We start from the raw sequence: 17,770 nt of genomic DNA, 5'->3' as shown, positions 1-17,770 counted from the left end.
GCCCAGTGGGTATGCTGGGTGGAGGGGTAGCTGGGGCTGGCAAGTCCCCAGTGCCCCCACCAAAACAAAGAGCGGGTAGGAGCTGAGAGGAGGAACACCTTGCAGGAACAGCCCCATGGCTCTGCTTGGCCCAAACCCTAGCAATGTGGAAGCACTGAGAGACGAGCTGGGGCTGAGCTTGGTGGCTTAGGTGACCAGGATGCTGTGTAGGCACTGCCCAGGCAGCCCCTGCCCCTGGCTGATGGGGAGGGGACAGTTTTCCTCCCAGAGACCTGCAATGTACATTCACCCAGGTGATCAAAGTACCTAGGCTCCAGTAGCTGCCCATGGTCTCACAGGTGAACTGTGGTAGAGCCGCAGGTCCCAACCAGAACCTGGTCTGGGGCAGCAGGAGCCCTGGCCTGCGCTTGAGGACTCAGTAGTAGGCACCCAGGAGAGTTGAGACCTTGTGCAGGAGCTCCTTGTGGTTGGCGTGCAGGGGGATCCTCTTGTCCAGCACCTGCCAGCGGATGCACAGCTCCGGGTCGCAGCCCTGGAGAAACTAGAAGGGGACCAGAGATATCACCTACATGCTGCTGGTGAGGGGACATGCCAGCCATGCTCGACAGCACCTCCAGTCCCCAGCCTCCTGCCCTTTCTTTCTGGAGCCCTCATTGCATGCCACCCCATGTTCATCCCCATGTTCTTCCTCCACCACATGAAGCTGGAGAAGCCCACTCTTGATGAGATGTGGGTCGGGAGATCTGGCTCCTCTGCCCCATGCCCGCTGCGAGCTGGGTCAGGGAGCTGCGGAGGCGATGGAGCCCATACCGAATTCAGCCGCTTCATCTCCACATCATTCTGGTTGTCGAAGTGCACACTGACGGCAACTGTCTCGACCCAGGCGTTGTCTGTGTTGCGGGGGTCATCAAGGTACCCCTTGTGTATCTGTGCAGGGTGAAGGAGTGCCACATTAGCAAAGCCCTCACCACCTCTCTGGGGGCACAGAGAGGCCCCTTGGGGGGGGGGGGGGGCATCACCCCAAAGCTCCTCTGCCCCGCTGGAGACCAGCGTCCTGTTCCCACTGCAGCTGGAGCCATGGAGAGCGATTGCAGCAGGCACAGGCACCGGTGTGTGCAGCCCACCCCGGGGTCCCTGGGCTGCCTCCAAGCACCCTGCGTGGTGTGAGGCCGTCACGGTGTGTCTCCACCTCCCCCAGCCATTCTGCCCCGGTGGGAGCGGTGGCCGAGGGGTGACGCACCCTGCCCCTGTATACGCCGGGGACACCCACGAGCCCCTGTGCCACCATGGTGTCCGCATGTCTCTGTACTGGAGTGATGGCCCCATGTGCCTGTACCGCTGTGTCACCCGCATGGCCCCCACCTCAGTGCCTTGTTTCAGCAAGTTCTGGAACTGGGGCCAGAACTCCCGGCGCAGGATCCACTTGAGCTTCAGTGGCAGCGTCTCGCCCGGCTCCAGGGACCCCTGCATCAAAGTAGATGTCAGCCCTGGGGTCTGCCATCAGCCCTGCCTCCCTCACTGCCACCAGCTTGGTTGTCGGGTGGTTGCCACCACCGCAGAACACGCCACAAGCTCTGGTAGAGTGGATCAAGCAGCAATGGTGCCTCCCTCCCTCTTCCCTCTTCTGCCAGAAGTCCTCAACTGTGCCCAAGCATGTGCCTGAGTTTGCCTGATTCAACGTCTGGACCTCTCTGTCAAAGGACGCTTTGCCAATGGCTTATGTCATGAAGGACATGTGAGACCTGAAGCCATGGAGAAGGAGGAGGAGGGAGAAGCAGGAGCCAGGGGGTCAGGGTGGGTGGGGGTATGTGATGGGACCACCACTCCCCCTGCACTCCTGGCAGCACAGCCCCACACTTGGATGCTCTGCAGGAGGGGTGGAGGTACCTCCTCGGACAAGGCTGAGACACCCGTCTTGTGTTTCTTCCTTTTCTGCGGGGCATCCAGCTGTCGGCTGGTCCCCATCTCCCCAGACCCTTCTGCACCAGCTGCTTACACCAGCTCTTACCCCGGGCAGAGCCCAGACATCTGACAGCGGGTACTGGGCCACTAGGACTTCCAGCATCTTCTTCAGGCTCTTCCTTATGATGGACCCATCCAAATTCCTCCTCCAGCTGCGAGAGAGGCCCCTGTTATGCTGCAGCCGGACTCAGCTCCCCCCTGCCCAGCAGCGGTTGAACAGGCGGCAGTGGCTTTTGCCAGGTCCCAGTCTCTCTGAGATGGCTTCGTGCCCCCTTTTCCACTCCACCTCCCCAGCCCCCTCCCGGAGCGAGGACACCCCTCTGTCCCCACGCACTCACCGGGTCACCACGGGGTGCAGGGCATGGTTGGGCCCAAAGCAGTGCAGCCTCCCGCGGCCTCGCAGCCCTGTCCTGCCCATGGGGTTCCTGGCGGGGAGAGAGAGAGTGAGCAGGTTGGGATGGCACCGGGGTCCCTCCGTGCACCCCCCGTGATGCCGATCAAAGCCCTACACCGCTTCCCCAAATTTCCCACCGCTGCACTGCACCTCTTCTGGGGTGCTGCGGCTTTTCTGGGGGCAGGGACAGCCCTGAGGATGATGCGTGCCATTATCCCTGCCCCGCCATTAGCTGTAGGGAAGCAGGAAGGGGATGGATGCACCCACCCCCCACCCCCCCTCCAGATTCTCCATCTCCCCACTGCTTTGCTTCCCACCGAGCCAGTCTGCCCCCATGGCGGACACACTCACAGCGGTAGTCCATCCTGTACGGCGTAGAGGCCGTGGAAGCTCTGCCGGTCGATGAGCCCGTCCATGGTGTTGTAGTTGATTTTCAGGAGAGACTCCAAGGAGCTGGGGGGGGCGGGAGGCAGCCCGGCAGGGAGGGCTGGCTGTGCCGCCCGGGGCAAGGGGCAGAGGAGCGGGGAGCCGCAGGGGGACACTCACGGGCTGAAGGGGTCCTGCACGGCCATGTCCTTGTGGTCGGCTGAGTAGGCGGGAGGGTCGTAGAGAGGGAAGTCCACCTGCAGAGCACGTGGCTACATCAAGCCCCCCCCTTGCGTCCCGGCTCTGACCCTCAGCCAGCCCCAACTCAGCAAATGTGGAGGCGGGTGGTTGTACCCTCCGTCCCCCAACCAAGCATCCCCAGGCAGCCCCAGCACTGCAGATCCCAGCAGGAACGGTGCCCCTTCACCTCTCCTTGTCTCTTGGGAGGGCCTCGCGGAGCAGCTGCTCCAAGAAGCCACTTGTCCCAGGGCAGGGGAGAACAGGAGCTCCCAAGCGCAATGTTGGTGCAAGGATGGGTCCATTCCTCTTCCCACCACTGGTGGATCTGCCCCACGGTCCCCTCTCCCAGCCCCACCGCCCACGGTCACAGCTCCTACCTCCCAGGGCACCTTCTCATCTGGCACAGGGAAGCGGAGGGTGTGAGACCCTGGGTACAAGAGGTTTCGGGCAAGCACGTGGTACGGGGGCTGGCTCTCCTCGGCTTTCCCCTCCAGGTCAACCTCCTTCATCTCCGAGGGTTTGCTGGAGCCTGCAAGGCAGAGACGGATAGCGAGGCCCCTCAAAGAGGGGTCCTGAGTCCAGTGCTGCAGGCCACGGGTCTCCTGAGGGGGCTGGCTGGGTCTCGCCATGGGGATGCCGATGTCCCTTAGGGACACGGCCCCCGACATCTCTTCCAACAGACCCTGGAGGAACTCCCCTGGGGATGTTGGAGTGGAAAGCCTCAGCCGTGGTCCGCAGGGAGGGCTCTGGAGTGGAGGGTGGGAATGGCCACAGGAAGGGCTGGACGGCCTCGCAGAGCCCCCAGACCTCCCTGGGCCAAAGGAGCCTCTGCTTCTTAACAGAGGGGTGCGAGGGGCTGCTCGGCCCTGGTCCACAGCCCCACAGGTGCCAGCATGGGGACCCCGGGTTTGCCCGGTGATGCCAGGGGGGCAACGGGCTCCACTTACCGATGGGTGGCATGTCCTCCCCTGAGGCGAAGCCGTTGCCCTGCAGCGCCTGCATTATCCACCTCAGGGCCTGGGCACTCTGGAGCACCTGCGTGGGACAGGAGGGGATCAGCTCCCCCTGGAGCCCAGTTGTGCCCCGGGGCTCCCGCGCTGGAATGCTGCCGGATACGGCCCTGGCAGGAGGCACTGCTGCCCTGGGCTCCTGGCGGCGCATCGCCCTGGGCAGCAGCGGTCCTCCCTGTGCCCTGACACTCAGAGTGGAAAACCACCTCCTGGGAAACATCTTTTCAAAGCAGGTGGGAATGCTCTCCCCCCTCTGCTCTGCCCTGGTGAGGCCACATCTGGAGCACTGTGTCCAGTTCTGGGCTCCTTGGGTCAAGAAGGACAGGGAACTGATGGAGAGGGTCCAGCAAAGGGCTACAAAGATGATGAGGGGACTGGAGCATCTTTCTTGTGAGGAAGGGCTGAGGGACTCGGGGCTTTTTAGACTGGAGAAGAGAGAACTGAGGGGGGATCTTATCAACGCTTATAAATCCTTAAAGGGAGGGTGCCGGGGGGATGGGAACAGTCTTTTTCCAGTGGTGTCCACTGATGGGACAAGAGGGAACGGGCACAAACTTGAACATAGGAAGTTCCATCTCAACATGATGGACTTCTCTCCTGTGCGGGCGGCAGAGCACTGGCACAGGCTGCCCAGAGAGGGGGGGGAGTCTCCCACTCTGGAGCCATTCCAAACCCTCCTGGACGTGTCCTGTGCCACTGCTGGAGGTGCCCCTGCTCTGTCGGGGGGTGGGACTAGGTGAGCTCCAGAGGGCCCTTCCAACCCTGACCAGTCTGGGATTCTGTGATTCTGTGAAGCAGAAACAGCAGCCGTGCTGCAGCCGTCTCAGAAAGGAGATGCCAGAGCTGGGTCAGATCTAACTGCTTGGGGTGACCACCATCACTTTGGAGTCAAACAGAACGTTTCCCATAAGCCTTTTCCTCTCAGATGCTATTGTTTTGGCAAGGAAACTCAAACTGTTTGAAGGGGGATTGATCCAGGGGGGCTTTCTCTTGTGCTCTGGTTCAGTTGACTCAGCCTGGAAAACCTCACCTTTCTTAGGTAGTTGCTCAGCTTTTGCCTCACCTGGTCTTCTAGAGATGCCAGTCTCTGCTCCACCAGCCCCGTCCTCTTCACCCGGTCCAAGTCCAGCATCTCTGCCAGTACGTCAACCCTTGGAGGGACAGTGCAGAGAGGAACCCCCTCAGCAGCCAGCCCTGCACTAATCCCAACTCTTCCCTGTCCAGGACACCAGCGGGCAGAAGGATGTCCCTGTCTCAGGGTCACAGGTACCTCTGTGCAATGTCTCGGATCTTCTGCTCCGTGTTCTGCTTCTCCTGGCACTGCTGGTGCTGCAGGTAGTTCTCCTTCAGGTACATCTCCCAAGAGAGGAGGGCAGCTTCTTCGTTCTTCTCCAGCTTCTCTTCTGCCAGAGGAAGGGGACAGCAGTGCTGTCAGATCCCCAGGCACCCCAAAGCCCGGTACCGCAGCCCAGACACCAAGCCTTGTGCCTCGGTGCACGGTGCCATGCTCTGGGGAGGGGCAAATGGGCAGGAGGGGACATGCTGGTCCTCACTGAGCTGTTTGTGGTGCGTGGCCGGCCTGCGGAGCAAGCCTCGCCGGACCAGGATCTGCAGGTGGTTGAGGAGGATGAAGGGTGGAGGTGCGGGCGGGCGGCCGTGGTACTCCTCGATCAGGTCGTGCCGCTGGAACTTCCAGATCTGGTCCGTGTGCTCCTGGACCTGCTGGAAGGTGTAGCTGGGGCAGACCCCAGGCGTCAGCCGTGCCATGGGGATGAGGGGCCACATCGTGTCTGTATGGTGCCCCGGCTCCTACCCATCTCCCTGATCAGCCCTGGCCTGCAACTGCTCCTTCCACCATACCTACCCCCCCCCACCCCCCAAAGTGCCCTGTGCTCTGGTCAGCATGTGCCCCAGGACCCTCCTTGTGCTTCCTCAGCATGCGGTGCCCTGGCCATGGCCAAGCCCACAAGCCAAGCCAGCTCGATTCACTGTCAGGACCATGGGGCCAGGTCAAACTCACTTGAACATGGCGATGAGGAGGTTGAGGAGGAGAATGTTGGTGAAGAGCAGGTACAGGCACAGTAAGATGACCGTCAGCCACTCTGGGAAGATGGGTTTCTTGTTGTCCTCATTTGTCTCGGGACACTTGGGCTTGTAGGGGTCAGTCCCATTGGGGCTGCACTGGTCAATGTTGAAGTTGACCCCTGCAAGAGAGCACGGCGTGACTCTGCTGCAGCCAACCCTCGCGGTGGCCCATGGAGCACGTTGTGCTCTCTGAAAGCAGTCTGCATCACGGGAGCTGAGCACCAGGCAGGGATTTGACCTCCACTTGCATCATCCCAGGTGCTCTGCTCGCTGCCACCAGCTTTGCAGCTGTGGCACAGAGCTGGATTGACTCATGCTAGTGTGCTCTCTTGACTGCTTGGACAGATGCAGTCCCTGGGTTTGCATTGATGGCAACGCTCCCAACGTGCTGGAGCAGGGCTCCATCCCCATGTCCCATCATTGCTTCTCTCCCGGCCTTACGTTGTGCTTGGAGAGGAGCCCTGTGCAGGACTTCCACGGGCCAGCACGGCAGGAGCTAGGCAGACCACGGCATGAGCTTGGTACCCCTCAGCCTTGTCACAGCCACCCCGCGCATGCCACGCGTGTCCCTTACCATCGATGTAGGAGGGAATCTGACCAAAGATGGTCAGGTAGGAGTGGTAGACCACGCCACGGAAAAGCCACTCCACGCGTTCCTCGTTGTGGATCAGGATGGCCTGCTTGGCAACCCCAAAGGACACCACCCACACTGCTAGCAGGAAGAGGAAGAAGAAGACATCCTTCATCTGCAAAGACAGAGGGGAAGCAAAACCGTGTTCTGGAGCAAACCCTGCGCCAGGATAGGACAACACGGGTGGCACATCCATCCCATGCAGGCATCCGGCTGCTCTAGCTGATCACCCTGGCAGGATGGAGGGGAGCTCTCACCATGCGCTTCACAATGATGATCTTGGGCCCCAGCGTTTTACTGACAGTGAAAATGTGCATCAGACGCAGGCAGAAAATGATAAAAGCCAGTGACAGTATGATGCGCCCGGGATATAAAGTTGACGGGATCAGCCTGGGCACAGAAGAGAAGAAAGAAAATATCTCAGCACCACCAGTGTAAGGTTGTGGTTTTGTTTCTGATCTCGCAGCGTTACATTTCTGCAATTATCAGTGAGCTTCCCCAGAGTGCCGGGTGAGAGCTGCGGCATGAAAAAATGTCTCTCCTAAAAGCAGAGGCAAATCGGTCAGAATCAACCACACGGTCAGGAAAATCTTCATTGGCCTTTGGAAGAAGAAATCGCAATTAAAAAACCTGCGCAATTCTCACACTAGTTTTGTAGCCCCCAGCCGTGGCTTGAGCCTGCCCACCGTGGGTGGCTCTGCAACTCACCTGCAGGTCAGCCCAGTGATAAAGACCAGGATGGCGCAGATATCCAACTTATTCCAGAAGTCCTTGAAGTACAGGGAAGCCATTTTCACCACCCCAAACCCATCTGGATCATACAACAGCTGTTGGGGAGAGAAGAGGTGTTGGTGTTTCAGTGAAAGCCTTGCGAGGTACTCACGTGCCTTGTAGAAGGGAGGGACCACACAGACCTGCTGGCCGTCACTGGACCCTCTCGCTCACCCAAAGTTAACGTGAGCCTACAGGGTTTTCTCTAGGGGCATGGAAGGAGCGTAGGGAGAGATACCTGAGACATGGGGCTCTTTAGCCTGGTGAGGAAAGGCACTGAGATGCTGAAGCAAAAGCTGAAAAAAATCAAATGTCAAGCAAAGCCTGGAAATGCTTCTGGGAATAAGTGCCCAAGGAAGGAGGTGGTCCCTCCATCTCCTGATGTTTTTAGCTCAAAACAGCATGTCTTTCTGCAAGTACCCAGGCCCAGGCCAGGCGCAGCCAAGGAGATTCTCTGGCCTCAGAGACCAGAGGATCTGGCAGTCCCTTGTGCTGGGACCTCTCCGAACGGATGGTGACATGAGAAGCAGCACAGGAACGTGAGTTACGCAGGACCTTCCAGGAGCACCTGGAGGGGTGTCTCTCCCTGCTCTCACCTCCTCCCAGCCTCTGCTCTGCCTGCTCCGTACCTGGCGGGTCTCCTCACACACCAGGGAAAAGAGCCAGAAGTAGATGAGGTACTCCCACCAGGATGGCAATGGCTGGAAGTCAACCATCAGGACGTAGGCGAAGAGCAGGAGGAAGGTGAAGTAAGAGAGGATGTTCATGTGGAAGATGACGACGGGGGCCGTGAAGAAGGCTCGGAGGCGCGTCAGGCAACCCACGGGCTGCAGCCTCTTCTCCCTGTGGGGCGCAGGGGTGGGAGTGGGGCTCAGCCGCCCAGGGAGGTGCCATGGCAGCTTCTCCCAGCCAGCCTTGGTGCACGCAAGGCCCGGCTGCAGCAAGTACCTGAAGGTGATGAGGCTGGTGTACAGAAGTGGGAAGAACAGCATGCACGCGATCACCCGCCAAAGCCCATTGTCCACACACATCTTCCCCCACCAGACTTTGGTTAGAAAGGCCTGTGAGGAGGGAGGAAGAGGAGCATTGGTTACAGAAGCCCCCCCCAGGTCAGAACAGGGCTGCAGGGCAGAGCTCCACTGCTGCCGACAAGGAACCCTACATCTGGGGCAGGGGACACTTGGGCACTTCGCTTCCAAGCACCACTGCTAGGAACCCACCTGGACACCCCCATGGGACACAAAATTCATGTTCTTGGCCTCCAACGCCAATTGCAGACAGGTTGTCTTCCCCCAGGCCTCAGAGACACGGGTGAGGAGCTTCTGGGCTCTCTCTTCATCCTTGCGGTAGCACTCTGTGAACACGCCTGGCCCAGCAGGGACCAGGGGTAGAAGGCTGAGCTCCAAGGGCCAGCTTGGTGCTCAGCAATGTGCCCGCATAGTCACCCTTTGCAGCAGGATCTGGGCATTGCACCATGCAGTGGCACCCTCTGCGTTCCCACCACCACCCAGGCACAGCCCTCTCAGCACCACCACCCCAACTGTGGCAAGGACACTCCTGTTCGGCACCATCCACCCCACCCATCACCCCCAGACACCTCCTGGGCAAAGCGAGCCATCCCTGCAGGGGATGAGAGCGGTTCTGGCTTGCTGGTCCCCTCCCACTCACCGATGGCCTTGTGCTCATACTGCTCGGCCAGGGCCAGCATGTCATCCGTGGTGTCGGTGTCTTCCTCCTCCTTGGCGAGCTCCTTCAGGATTTTGCTGCAGGCCAGCGCGGCTGCCATGCAGTCCTGGCTCTGGAGCAGAAGAGACAAGAGAGAGCGTGGGGCTCTGCGCCCTGTCCTCCATGTCCTGGCAGTCCTGCCAGGCCCTCCATTGGTCCCACTGGAGGGAAGGAGGGTGTCCCAAGGAGACTGCTGCTCAGGATGGACAGCTTGCCGTGACGAGGGCTGAGCTGTGCTCCGCTCTGGGTGTGGGGGTAACCTGCCTCCACGGGGAACCCGGGGACACCCCTGATCTCCTAGCGGGAAGCCTGGGGTGATGGGATGGTGTGACTCCACGGCTCTGCACGGCACGCTCGCCATGCCGCCAGCCGCCCTGGGGATGCTGTTTATGGGTGGAGACCTTCTCCAGCCCAGCTGCCGTGCCCCTGCCTCCTGCCTGCGACACGCTGAGACTTCTCTCGGCCTTTGCAAGGAAGAGCACACTTCTGGCCCAGCATGTACATTTTGGCCAGGAAGGGAAGGACCTGGCATCACAGTGTGTGTCTGGGGATGGATATCAAGTGTCCTCAGGCTCCCCTTTGGCCAGTGTCAGGCTGCCATGGGCCACCTCACCTGCAGGCCAGTCTTCCTCTTGGGGCTGAGAGGTTTGGCTCCATCTGAGCCTCTCAGTTGTGACCGACAGCTCTGGGCTGTGATACCTGGGCCCAGATGATTTCTGCCAGCTCCTTGCGGTTCTGGACCACAGCCCAGATAAGCAGGTCGCGGACCGGGTCCATGGTGAAGGCGACTCGGACGGTGGAGCGCTTGTAGAGGGACCGGAGACTTGACCCCTGAACCTGCAAGGTGTGCAATGGTCAGATTTGTTCTCCCGCGGAAAGCAGACAGCCTCTCAGCACAAAGCCACCCCTGAAGCCTAGGTGCCTGCCTCCACCACCCATGGAAGGGCCTTCACTGCAGATAGCACAGTGGCCAAGGCTGGACTTATCCTGGAAATACCATTTTTTCTCAGGCCGGGATCATGAAAGGCTGAGGGACTTGGGTATTTTTAGTCTGGAGAAAAGAAGACTGAGGGGGTATCTTATCAACACTTATAAATCCTTAAAGAGAGGGTGCTGGGGGGATGGGAACAGTCTTTGTTCAGTGGTGCCCAGTGACAGGACAAGAGGAAATGGGCACAAATTTGACCATACGCAATTCCATCTCAACCTGAGGAGGGACTTCTCTCCTATGCGGGCGGCAGAGCACTGGCACAGCTGCCCAGATTGGGGGGGGAGTTTCCCACTCTGGAGCCATTCCAAACCCACCTGGACGTGTCCTGTGCCACTGCTGGAGGTGCCCCTGCTCTGTTGGGGGGTGGGACTGGGTGAGCTCCAGAGGTCCGTCCAACCCTGACCATTCTGTGATTCTGTGACGTGGGGATGTGCCCATCCTGCCCAGTGCACCCACCCCACGGGGTCCTGCCTACCAGCGTCACGCAGCCACGTGGTGATGTGGGTGTAGGAGGGTGGAAGTCGCACCTCGAATGTGGGGCAGATGACTTGGGCAGGGCTTTAAGGAACTTTAAGTGGGATTCTTGGGCAGGCAAGAGGACAGAGACCCGGTTGCAACCTCCAGCATAGTTTCTTGAGCCAGCAACCCCCTCCCTAATGCAACCCTGCCACCACATAACCTGGAGATGCGTACGTTCAGCTTGATGTGCGGGACGGGGATGGAGAGCCGGGGCCGCTCCGTGTGCTTGGGCTTGGGGTAGAGAGGCTGCGTGGAGCATCCCAGGAGCTCCCGCAGCACCTGGGAGACGTGGTGCAGCTGGATTCTAGGCATTTTGGAGCCCGCTGTGTGCTCTCTTTCCTCCAGCAGGACCTTCTGCAGCTTGCTGTGGAAGAGGCAGGATGGTGCCATGTTGTCGTAGAGGTAAACCAGGGTGTCCCAGGTGACAAACTCCTTGAGGCGCACTCCCTGCTCCAGGAACAGCTTCACAAACTCTGGTTTGTTGGAGATCAGGGCGGCTGCCATCACGGGGTGGAGATCTGTGGGCTGGCAGGCCAGAGGCAGAGGTGAGGGCCTCCATGGCCTCAGAGCAGGACCCCACCATGCTCCTCACTCAGATGGGGGAAAGTTTTTATCCCTGAGAACACAAGGTGTTTCTGGGTGTGAGACAGCAGCTGGGAGGTAACGGGACCTGTGGGACATCCCCCAGAGATGCACTTCTGGGTTAGTGTGCCCTCTCCTCTGGCAGTGAAGTCCTCTGCTCTCTTGGCTGCTGGGTGGAGGGCAGACCCTCTCCCCAGCTCATGAGGATGCACCATACAAATGAACAGGACCTCACAGGCCTGTCCTCTATGCACAACTCTTCAGCCGAAGGATCATGGTGCTCCCAGTTGGATCTCAGCCATGGGGAGACTGGCTGCTCCTGATGGTCACCCAGTTTGTGGGGATTTCCTTTCCAAGGCAACATTTATGAGGGTTCAGAAGTGCAAACAAAGCCCATGGGTAAGGGGGCACACGTCTGTCCTCACAAGAAGGTACCTGCTGACTTTCTGCCACAGCTTGGTTTCAGCCTCAGCTTTTCATACCAGCCACCTCAGTCCAGGGCTGCCGCAACTCGTAACAGCCCTGACGTGCATCGGCAAATCTGAGAGCCTGCCTCGTCCTCCCTTCCCAACAAAAGTGTAGATCGTGTTCAGGCTGCGCGTTTTCACACCATTAGATATTTCCTCTTCAGGATCCTGGTTCCCACCAGCCCTTCCCCGTCCCACAAAAGGCGTGTGAGTTGGGGGAATTCAAACTGTCAAACGAAATAGGAAAATCCCTCCCATGTCCCCCAGCAGAAAGGACAGAGAACCCTGCTCGGCTTCGACTTTTCACCAGTCGGATCGGGCGTGGGATGGCAGAGCTGGCTTGTGCTGCTCTCTGCCCCACTCCCTAGTAAAGCGTGAGCAGGGGAGTGCCAGGCTGGGCGAGATGAGTCCAGAAACAACTTGCCGTTTGACAACATGGCATGAGCAGCAACCACAGGGCAGAGCTGGCAAGAGGTATTTTTGGCTCTAAGTCGGTGGATTGTCTTTAAAAGACACCAGTTTTGAGCAAAATACTGATCAATCAGCTTAGTAAACAATTATAAGCCAAACAGGACCTTTACAAGCCATGAATTGTAGGGTGCGCTCACCTCTGTTTTGGGTGTTTGAGTGCACTTTTGAAAGAGAGGACAGAGTAAGAGCCCCTGGCAATGTGATGGGAGTTTAGGGTCCAAGAGAAATGCCCTCAAAAACTCTCCTGAGGCACAGCCAAGGTGAAGAGTACCCTTAATACCCACAGTCTTCAGATGGGACCTGGCAAGCTGTAAGCCAGACCAGACAAGCAGCACAGGTACTCCCTTACCTTCCACTCATGGTCATCCGTGAAGATCTCACTCCGAGCAATGTCCACCCTGTTCCAGGCCACAGCTAACTTCAGCTGGTGGTCCCAGTTCTCACGACCAAAGTGGTCCTGGTTTCGGGATGCTACATGCAAAGTGCGTGTGTTAGAATAGAGGATCATTCGCAAAGTGAGAAGATACCACCTGGAAGCCCCCTTGGAGGCCTGACCCTTTGGGACAAATGTCTCTCCCCACTCAGTTCAGCATCACAAGGTCTGGGGACCCCTTTGCTGACCCCATAAGTCAAGCAGCTGCAGGAGGTGACTTGTGACCCCCAACCCATTCATCTTGCCCCATCCTCCCAAGCAGCTCCCCACCACTCACCTTTGAACAGGGCCTGGAGGATGGCCACATCCACGTCCTGCTGGCCATATTTGCCCTCTCTGAAAATGGTCAGGAGCTGCCGGCTCCGCACTATGTCTTGGATCTACAAGGAGAGCCGTGGACAAGCAATCAGCAGCGGTATCTCCTCCCTGCTGCTTCCTGCAGCCCCCTGCCCTTCGTGGGGCAATTTCTTGCTCCCCTCGGGTTGCCTGCACACCCCCTGCGCTGGGTGTCCCAGCCTGGCCGGGGCTGGTCCCAAATGGTACCGCTCTGCCCAAAGAGAGCAGGCGGTGCAGGAGCAGAGCTCAAGCCCTTGGCATGCCCACCAGGGCAATGCAGAACATGGCTAGGGGGCAGATGGTTGATCGGCGGAAGATGAGCCTTAAACTCCACGCTAGGAGCCTTTCTGCTCATGGGCAAGGACCCCGGGGACCCCTTTGATCTCCACAAGCTCAGTGAGTGGAGCTGCATGCCTGTAAGAGGCTCACCTTCTTGGTCCACTCCACCAGTTTGCTCTCAGTGAAGAGCTCATAGGTGTCATGGAAGAACACGCTCAGCTTCTTCTGGATCAAGGCAATGGTTATCTTGGACGCAGGCAGGTTGGCCACCTGTGCGATGACATCGGCCACACGTCCAGACCCTTCCACAATCACACAGGGGGTCCCGTTGGTGATGGCATTGTAAATGGTCTGCAACGGAGCAGAGAGGCTGGTCTTAATCCCACCCAGAGGCCAGGAGACCCTCTCTGAGCCTGAAACCCACACTGCCACTCCGCAGCACTCCCATCCGGCTGCATTTCAGCTGGCGTGGCACCACACTCGCACCGACACCGGAGAGCAACACCCCAGGCAAGGAGCTGCCCCCTCCCACCACCACCTCCTCTCAGCTCTGCTGGGAGCGGGCTGGACCATCTCCTTACATCAAGTGTCCCGGGGCCTCCTTCCAGCACCACGCACACGATGGGGATCTTGATGGCGACACCTGCGGGGAAGCAGAGCCCAGGGTCACCTCCCTGTGGGACAAATCACCCTGCCCCCCATGCAGCTGAATGTGGTCCCCTCTGAGCAGTAGGGTGTGAAAGGCAAAGTGGGAGCACCGCCCCTGATGTGTTGGGCCCCAGGAGGGATGGGAGACGATCTCCTGGCAGTCTGGAGCACGTGTGTGCATGTGTTAGAATAGAAGATCATTTGCACAGTGAGAAGACACCACCTGGAAGCCCCCTTGGAGGCTTGGCCCTTTGGGAGAAATGACTCTCCCTCTCCAGCTCAGCATCACAAGATGTGGGGACCCCTTTGGTGACCCCGTAAGTCAGGCAGCTGGCAGAGAAAGGCTCTTTGGTTTGTGTCACCGAGGAACCAGGATCCACATTTATCATGATAATCCTCTCAACCCCCTTGCCTGGATCCTCCAGAGAAGCCACAGCCTCCCCTCTCACCACAGGCCAGGATGGGCACCACTGAATGTCCCATCCCACCTCGTGCCCTCCCCTGTTGCCATTACCTCCTTTCACCTTGGTCTGCTCCGAAATGAACTTCTCCAGTCTGGTCCTCAGGGGGATTTCCACCCCGTACCTCCCGTGGGTCCCGTCATCCACCAGGATGAAGTGGGAGTGGTTGCTGTCCAGGCATGAAAGGCTGCCTTGGTTCTCCTCATCCAGTATGTACTCAGCCGGAAAGCCACCCTGTAAGGTGCAGGAGGAGTGGCTCTGGGAAACGCCTGGCAGGGCTGCAGAGGAGCACCAGATGCCCAAAGCAACCAGCATGTGGACAGAAACAGGCCAGCACGTGGACAGTCTGGCCAAACAGCCATCCCTGCAGTCCTCCCGTCAGCCTTGCCCCGTGCTCCTTTGTCTCTGCTCCACCTGCCCTCACACCCACAAGGGTCCTCCCAGGAGAAGCACAGCACCCACACAAGACTGTGTAGGGTAGAGGGGCTTCTCAACAAACAGCAGCTGGGGACCATCACTCCTGGTGTGGCTGGGTTTTACCAGGGCCACCAGCCACAAGCACGTCTTGAAGCACCCGTTCCCACCACACAGTCTTTGGCAGGACTTGCCCAGCACTCCAGGCATAGGCAAAGCAAACGCATCTCCAGCTCTGCCTGGCTCACCATGGGGCAGATGAGGCTCTCTCGGTTGTACACGGTCCCCCAGGTGGCTATGCCAATGGTGACAATCTCGCCCTCCTTGTGGCTGCAGCTCAGGATGAAGTCTCGCACTGCCTCTCCCACCTGTTTCATCACACCAGCGTGGGACCCCCCTGTGATGATCCAGGCCCCTGGGGGTCAGAGAGGGGCTTGGGAAGGGAGAGGCTCCACTCGCAGCAATCTCCTAGTGTCCCCCTGTCTGGCTGCAGGAACACCTGGTCCTCAGAGATGTTCCATCACCCGGAAGATGTCTTCCCTGCCCACTACAGCAAGCCCTGGCACCACAGGAGATGCCTTTTTCAGCAATGTTGCATCTCTCAGTCCAGCTCCCTGCGAGCCTGTTTGCAGCCATTGAGCAAGAACAGTCCATCCCTGGTGGTTGTGGTCCAGACATGGACCTACTGGCCTCCTGGGCCAGCTTGGCATCTCCACTGCAGCCCAACTCACTGAACCTGGCATGGCCAGATGACAAGCCCCTCTCCTACCACAGTCGCAGGGAGAGCCTCTGCGTCTCTTACCAGTGGTCTGGGCCACTTTGACCAGCCCTTGCCGGAAGATGTTCTTCAGCCTTGGCTTCATGATGAAGTTTTTGGCTCCCCCGGTGACTGAGATGAGCAGGTTGGGTGCATCGAGGCCCCAGTGCTGTGTCATGAGGTGGTAGATGACCCGTGGAGGAGTATCCGAGGAGACACGCACATACTGCGAAAAAGGAAGCATACACGCGTTTTGGGTAAAAAACAACAGGCTCAGGGTAACAAGGCACCTCCACCACAATTTCTCCTGTCCCAACAACAGAGAACCAGGGGCTTCCCACTCCATTTCCCAGCAGAGTCCTCTTGCTGCTTCCCCAGGCCTTTGTGCGTGACCCCGTTCCCCTGGGACCAAGCGTTCCCAAGATGAACCTAAATGACGAGGACAGGGAACAGCCACTCCTTGAAGTGTGGGTCTCACTGCATGAAGATCAGTCTCGTGGTTTCAGAAAGGGAGTAGGTACAGGGCTGGGAGAGAGGAAGGATCCTGTCCCACCCCCATCTCCTCTGCTTGGGTCAGGGTTGCCTTTGGGGCATTTCCACGCATTCCCGACCTCCTCTCATTCAGGAGGGAAATACCCGCATCTCATCTGCCACGGCAAGACCCGAACACCGGCTCCCCATCAGCCACAGGCAGGAAAAACGGATCACCTTCCCCATCTTCTGTCCCAGGCCCGTGAAGTGGATATCACCGAAGGCATCTGTCGGCATTTCCTGGATGTGCCTGCTGGGGTCCCATTCCTTCCCCAGGAAGATGGGAGGTTTGGCAGCATCTTCCAGGTGCTGTTCCCTGAGATAGCCGCACTCGCACACGATCCGCCTGCAACACACACCGCCAACAGTGCCCAAAACCGCCCAAACCCAAAAGGCAAAGCCCAGCCCTGCCTCGGCCCAAGCAGGAGGTGGTGGCGTTCTCGTTAAGAACACCCCAGGCACCGGCACCTCCCGCCCACCTCGTCCTCCAGCTCACAACTTGCGCAGAAAAAAAAAAAAGGCATTGTTTGGGTGGAAATAGCCAAAAATTGGTATTTCCGCCTGCAGAGGTTTAGGACAGAAATATTCAGGTCGCTCTGGATGAAGCATGGGTGGAAATGACTGCACGCGAAAGCATCGGGAAGGTTCCTCACTGGGAAAGGGGATATCAGGCACGCGGTGGCACACAGCAGGGTGAAGAACAAGTCAAAAAGGAGTTTGTGAATCCCCTCGACGCCAGCGCCCTTGACAGAAAGGCGGGATTTTCTGGTGCTGTAGCTTTGTCACCAAACCTGGCAGGGGAAGGGGCTGAGGGACTTACCCAGAATCTGATGTCTGGGAGCTTTCAACAAAGTAGGTGCACTCCTTCTTCCGGATGTTTTCAGGAATCCACGAGATGAGATTTTCCTGAGGGAGCGGGAGAAGCAGCAAGGGGTGAGGGTTTCTGCAAAGGGCCAGAAGTTATGCCGGGGGCCAGACCCCCCGGTGCTTGGAACATATCCGGGGGCTTCTTTGGATGTGAAGGAAGAAAGCTCCATCGCTATCTGCGAGGACAAAGCCAGGCGTACTCCAAGGAGAGGAGATGTGAACCCTGGACATGTACCTCAGATGTTTGGGGGGGGGGGGGGGGGAGAGGTCTGCCTGTCCCTAAAACTACAGTGATCTGTTATTAATGCTCCCGCGTAATGAGTCACCGGATAACCCATTAATGCTCTTCCCTCCTGCGTGCCCAACCGCCCCCTTCTTCCAGCACTTCCTGAACTTACCTTTTCATTGCTGCCGGTGGGGAAATGTGCCTTCCGCCGGCTCTTCGAGACGCTGCTACTGCTCTGTTGGAGGTTGGGGACCACCTCGAAGTCGCTCATCTTCCTGGGGTGCGTGGGGGGTTCGTCTCCTCTCTCGGGGCACACCTTGTTCAGTTCGGAGGGGAGCACCTTGGTACGCCGGCCACGCACGGCCATGGCTTGCCCCGCTTGGCCTCCTCTCTCCTGTTCCTAGGCTGGGAGGTCCTCAACATCTCCATCCTGAGTGTAGCAGAAAAGAAGAAGGATACCCGTGGACTTAAAGCACCGTCCATCACTCCCTGGGTGGAGAGGGGTCCCACGGGGAACCTGCCGGCCCCTCGCCACGGTCCTGCCACAGGGGCCGCGTGGGTGGTGAACCAGCCTCAGCGTCCACCCCAGGGAGCCCGTCAGCTT

General features: G+C 58.8%; 1 protein-coding gene across 2 annotated transcripts; it reads right to left on the bottom strand.

The window, feature by feature from the left end:
* Window positions 1-415: 415 nt before the first annotated feature.
* TRPM2 (transient receptor potential cation channel subfamily M member 2) lies at window positions 416-17,533 on the bottom strand (the record flags this gene model as incomplete). 2 transcript variants are annotated; one of them, XM_082487351.1, is made up of 32 exons in its annotated part: window positions 416-541; window positions 811-927; window positions 1,363-1,464; window positions 2,009-2,114; window positions 2,301-2,387; window positions 2,708-2,809; window positions 2,903-2,979; window positions 3,340-3,491; window positions 3,910-3,997; window positions 5,036-5,123; window positions 5,243-5,375; window positions 5,526-5,707; window positions 5,993-6,176; window positions 6,632-6,803; window positions 6,946-7,078; window positions 7,397-7,515; window positions 8,089-8,302; window positions 8,408-8,520; window positions 8,680-8,825; window positions 9,128-9,257; window positions 9,884-10,021; window positions 10,869-11,219; window positions 12,564-12,685; window positions 12,925-13,027; window positions 13,413-13,613; window positions 13,844-13,905; window positions 14,425-14,605; window positions 15,034-15,200; window positions 15,588-15,768; window positions 16,251-16,419; window positions 16,894-16,979; window positions 17,339-17,533. In XM_082487351.1, 32 exons carry the CDS (start codon window positions 17,531-17,533, stop codon window positions 416-418), a joined length of 4,527 nt encoding a protein of 1,508 aa, XP_082343477.1. The 2 variants fall into 2 exon arrangements, with proteins under 2 accessions (XP_082343477.1, XP_082343476.1); XM_082487350.1 differs by having other exon boundaries at window positions 8,089-8,520.
* Window positions 17,534-17,770: the final 237 nt, after the last annotated feature.

Source organism: Vanellus vanellus (genome assembly GCF_965231255.1).
Source record: "Vanellus vanellus genome assembly, chromosome: 8".
Taxonomy (NCBI): domain Eukaryota; kingdom Metazoa; phylum Chordata; class Aves; order Charadriiformes; family Charadriidae; genus Vanellus; species Vanellus vanellus.
Note: the sequence above shows the minus strand (reverse complement) of the source record. Positions and strands in the feature narration are given on the sequence as shown.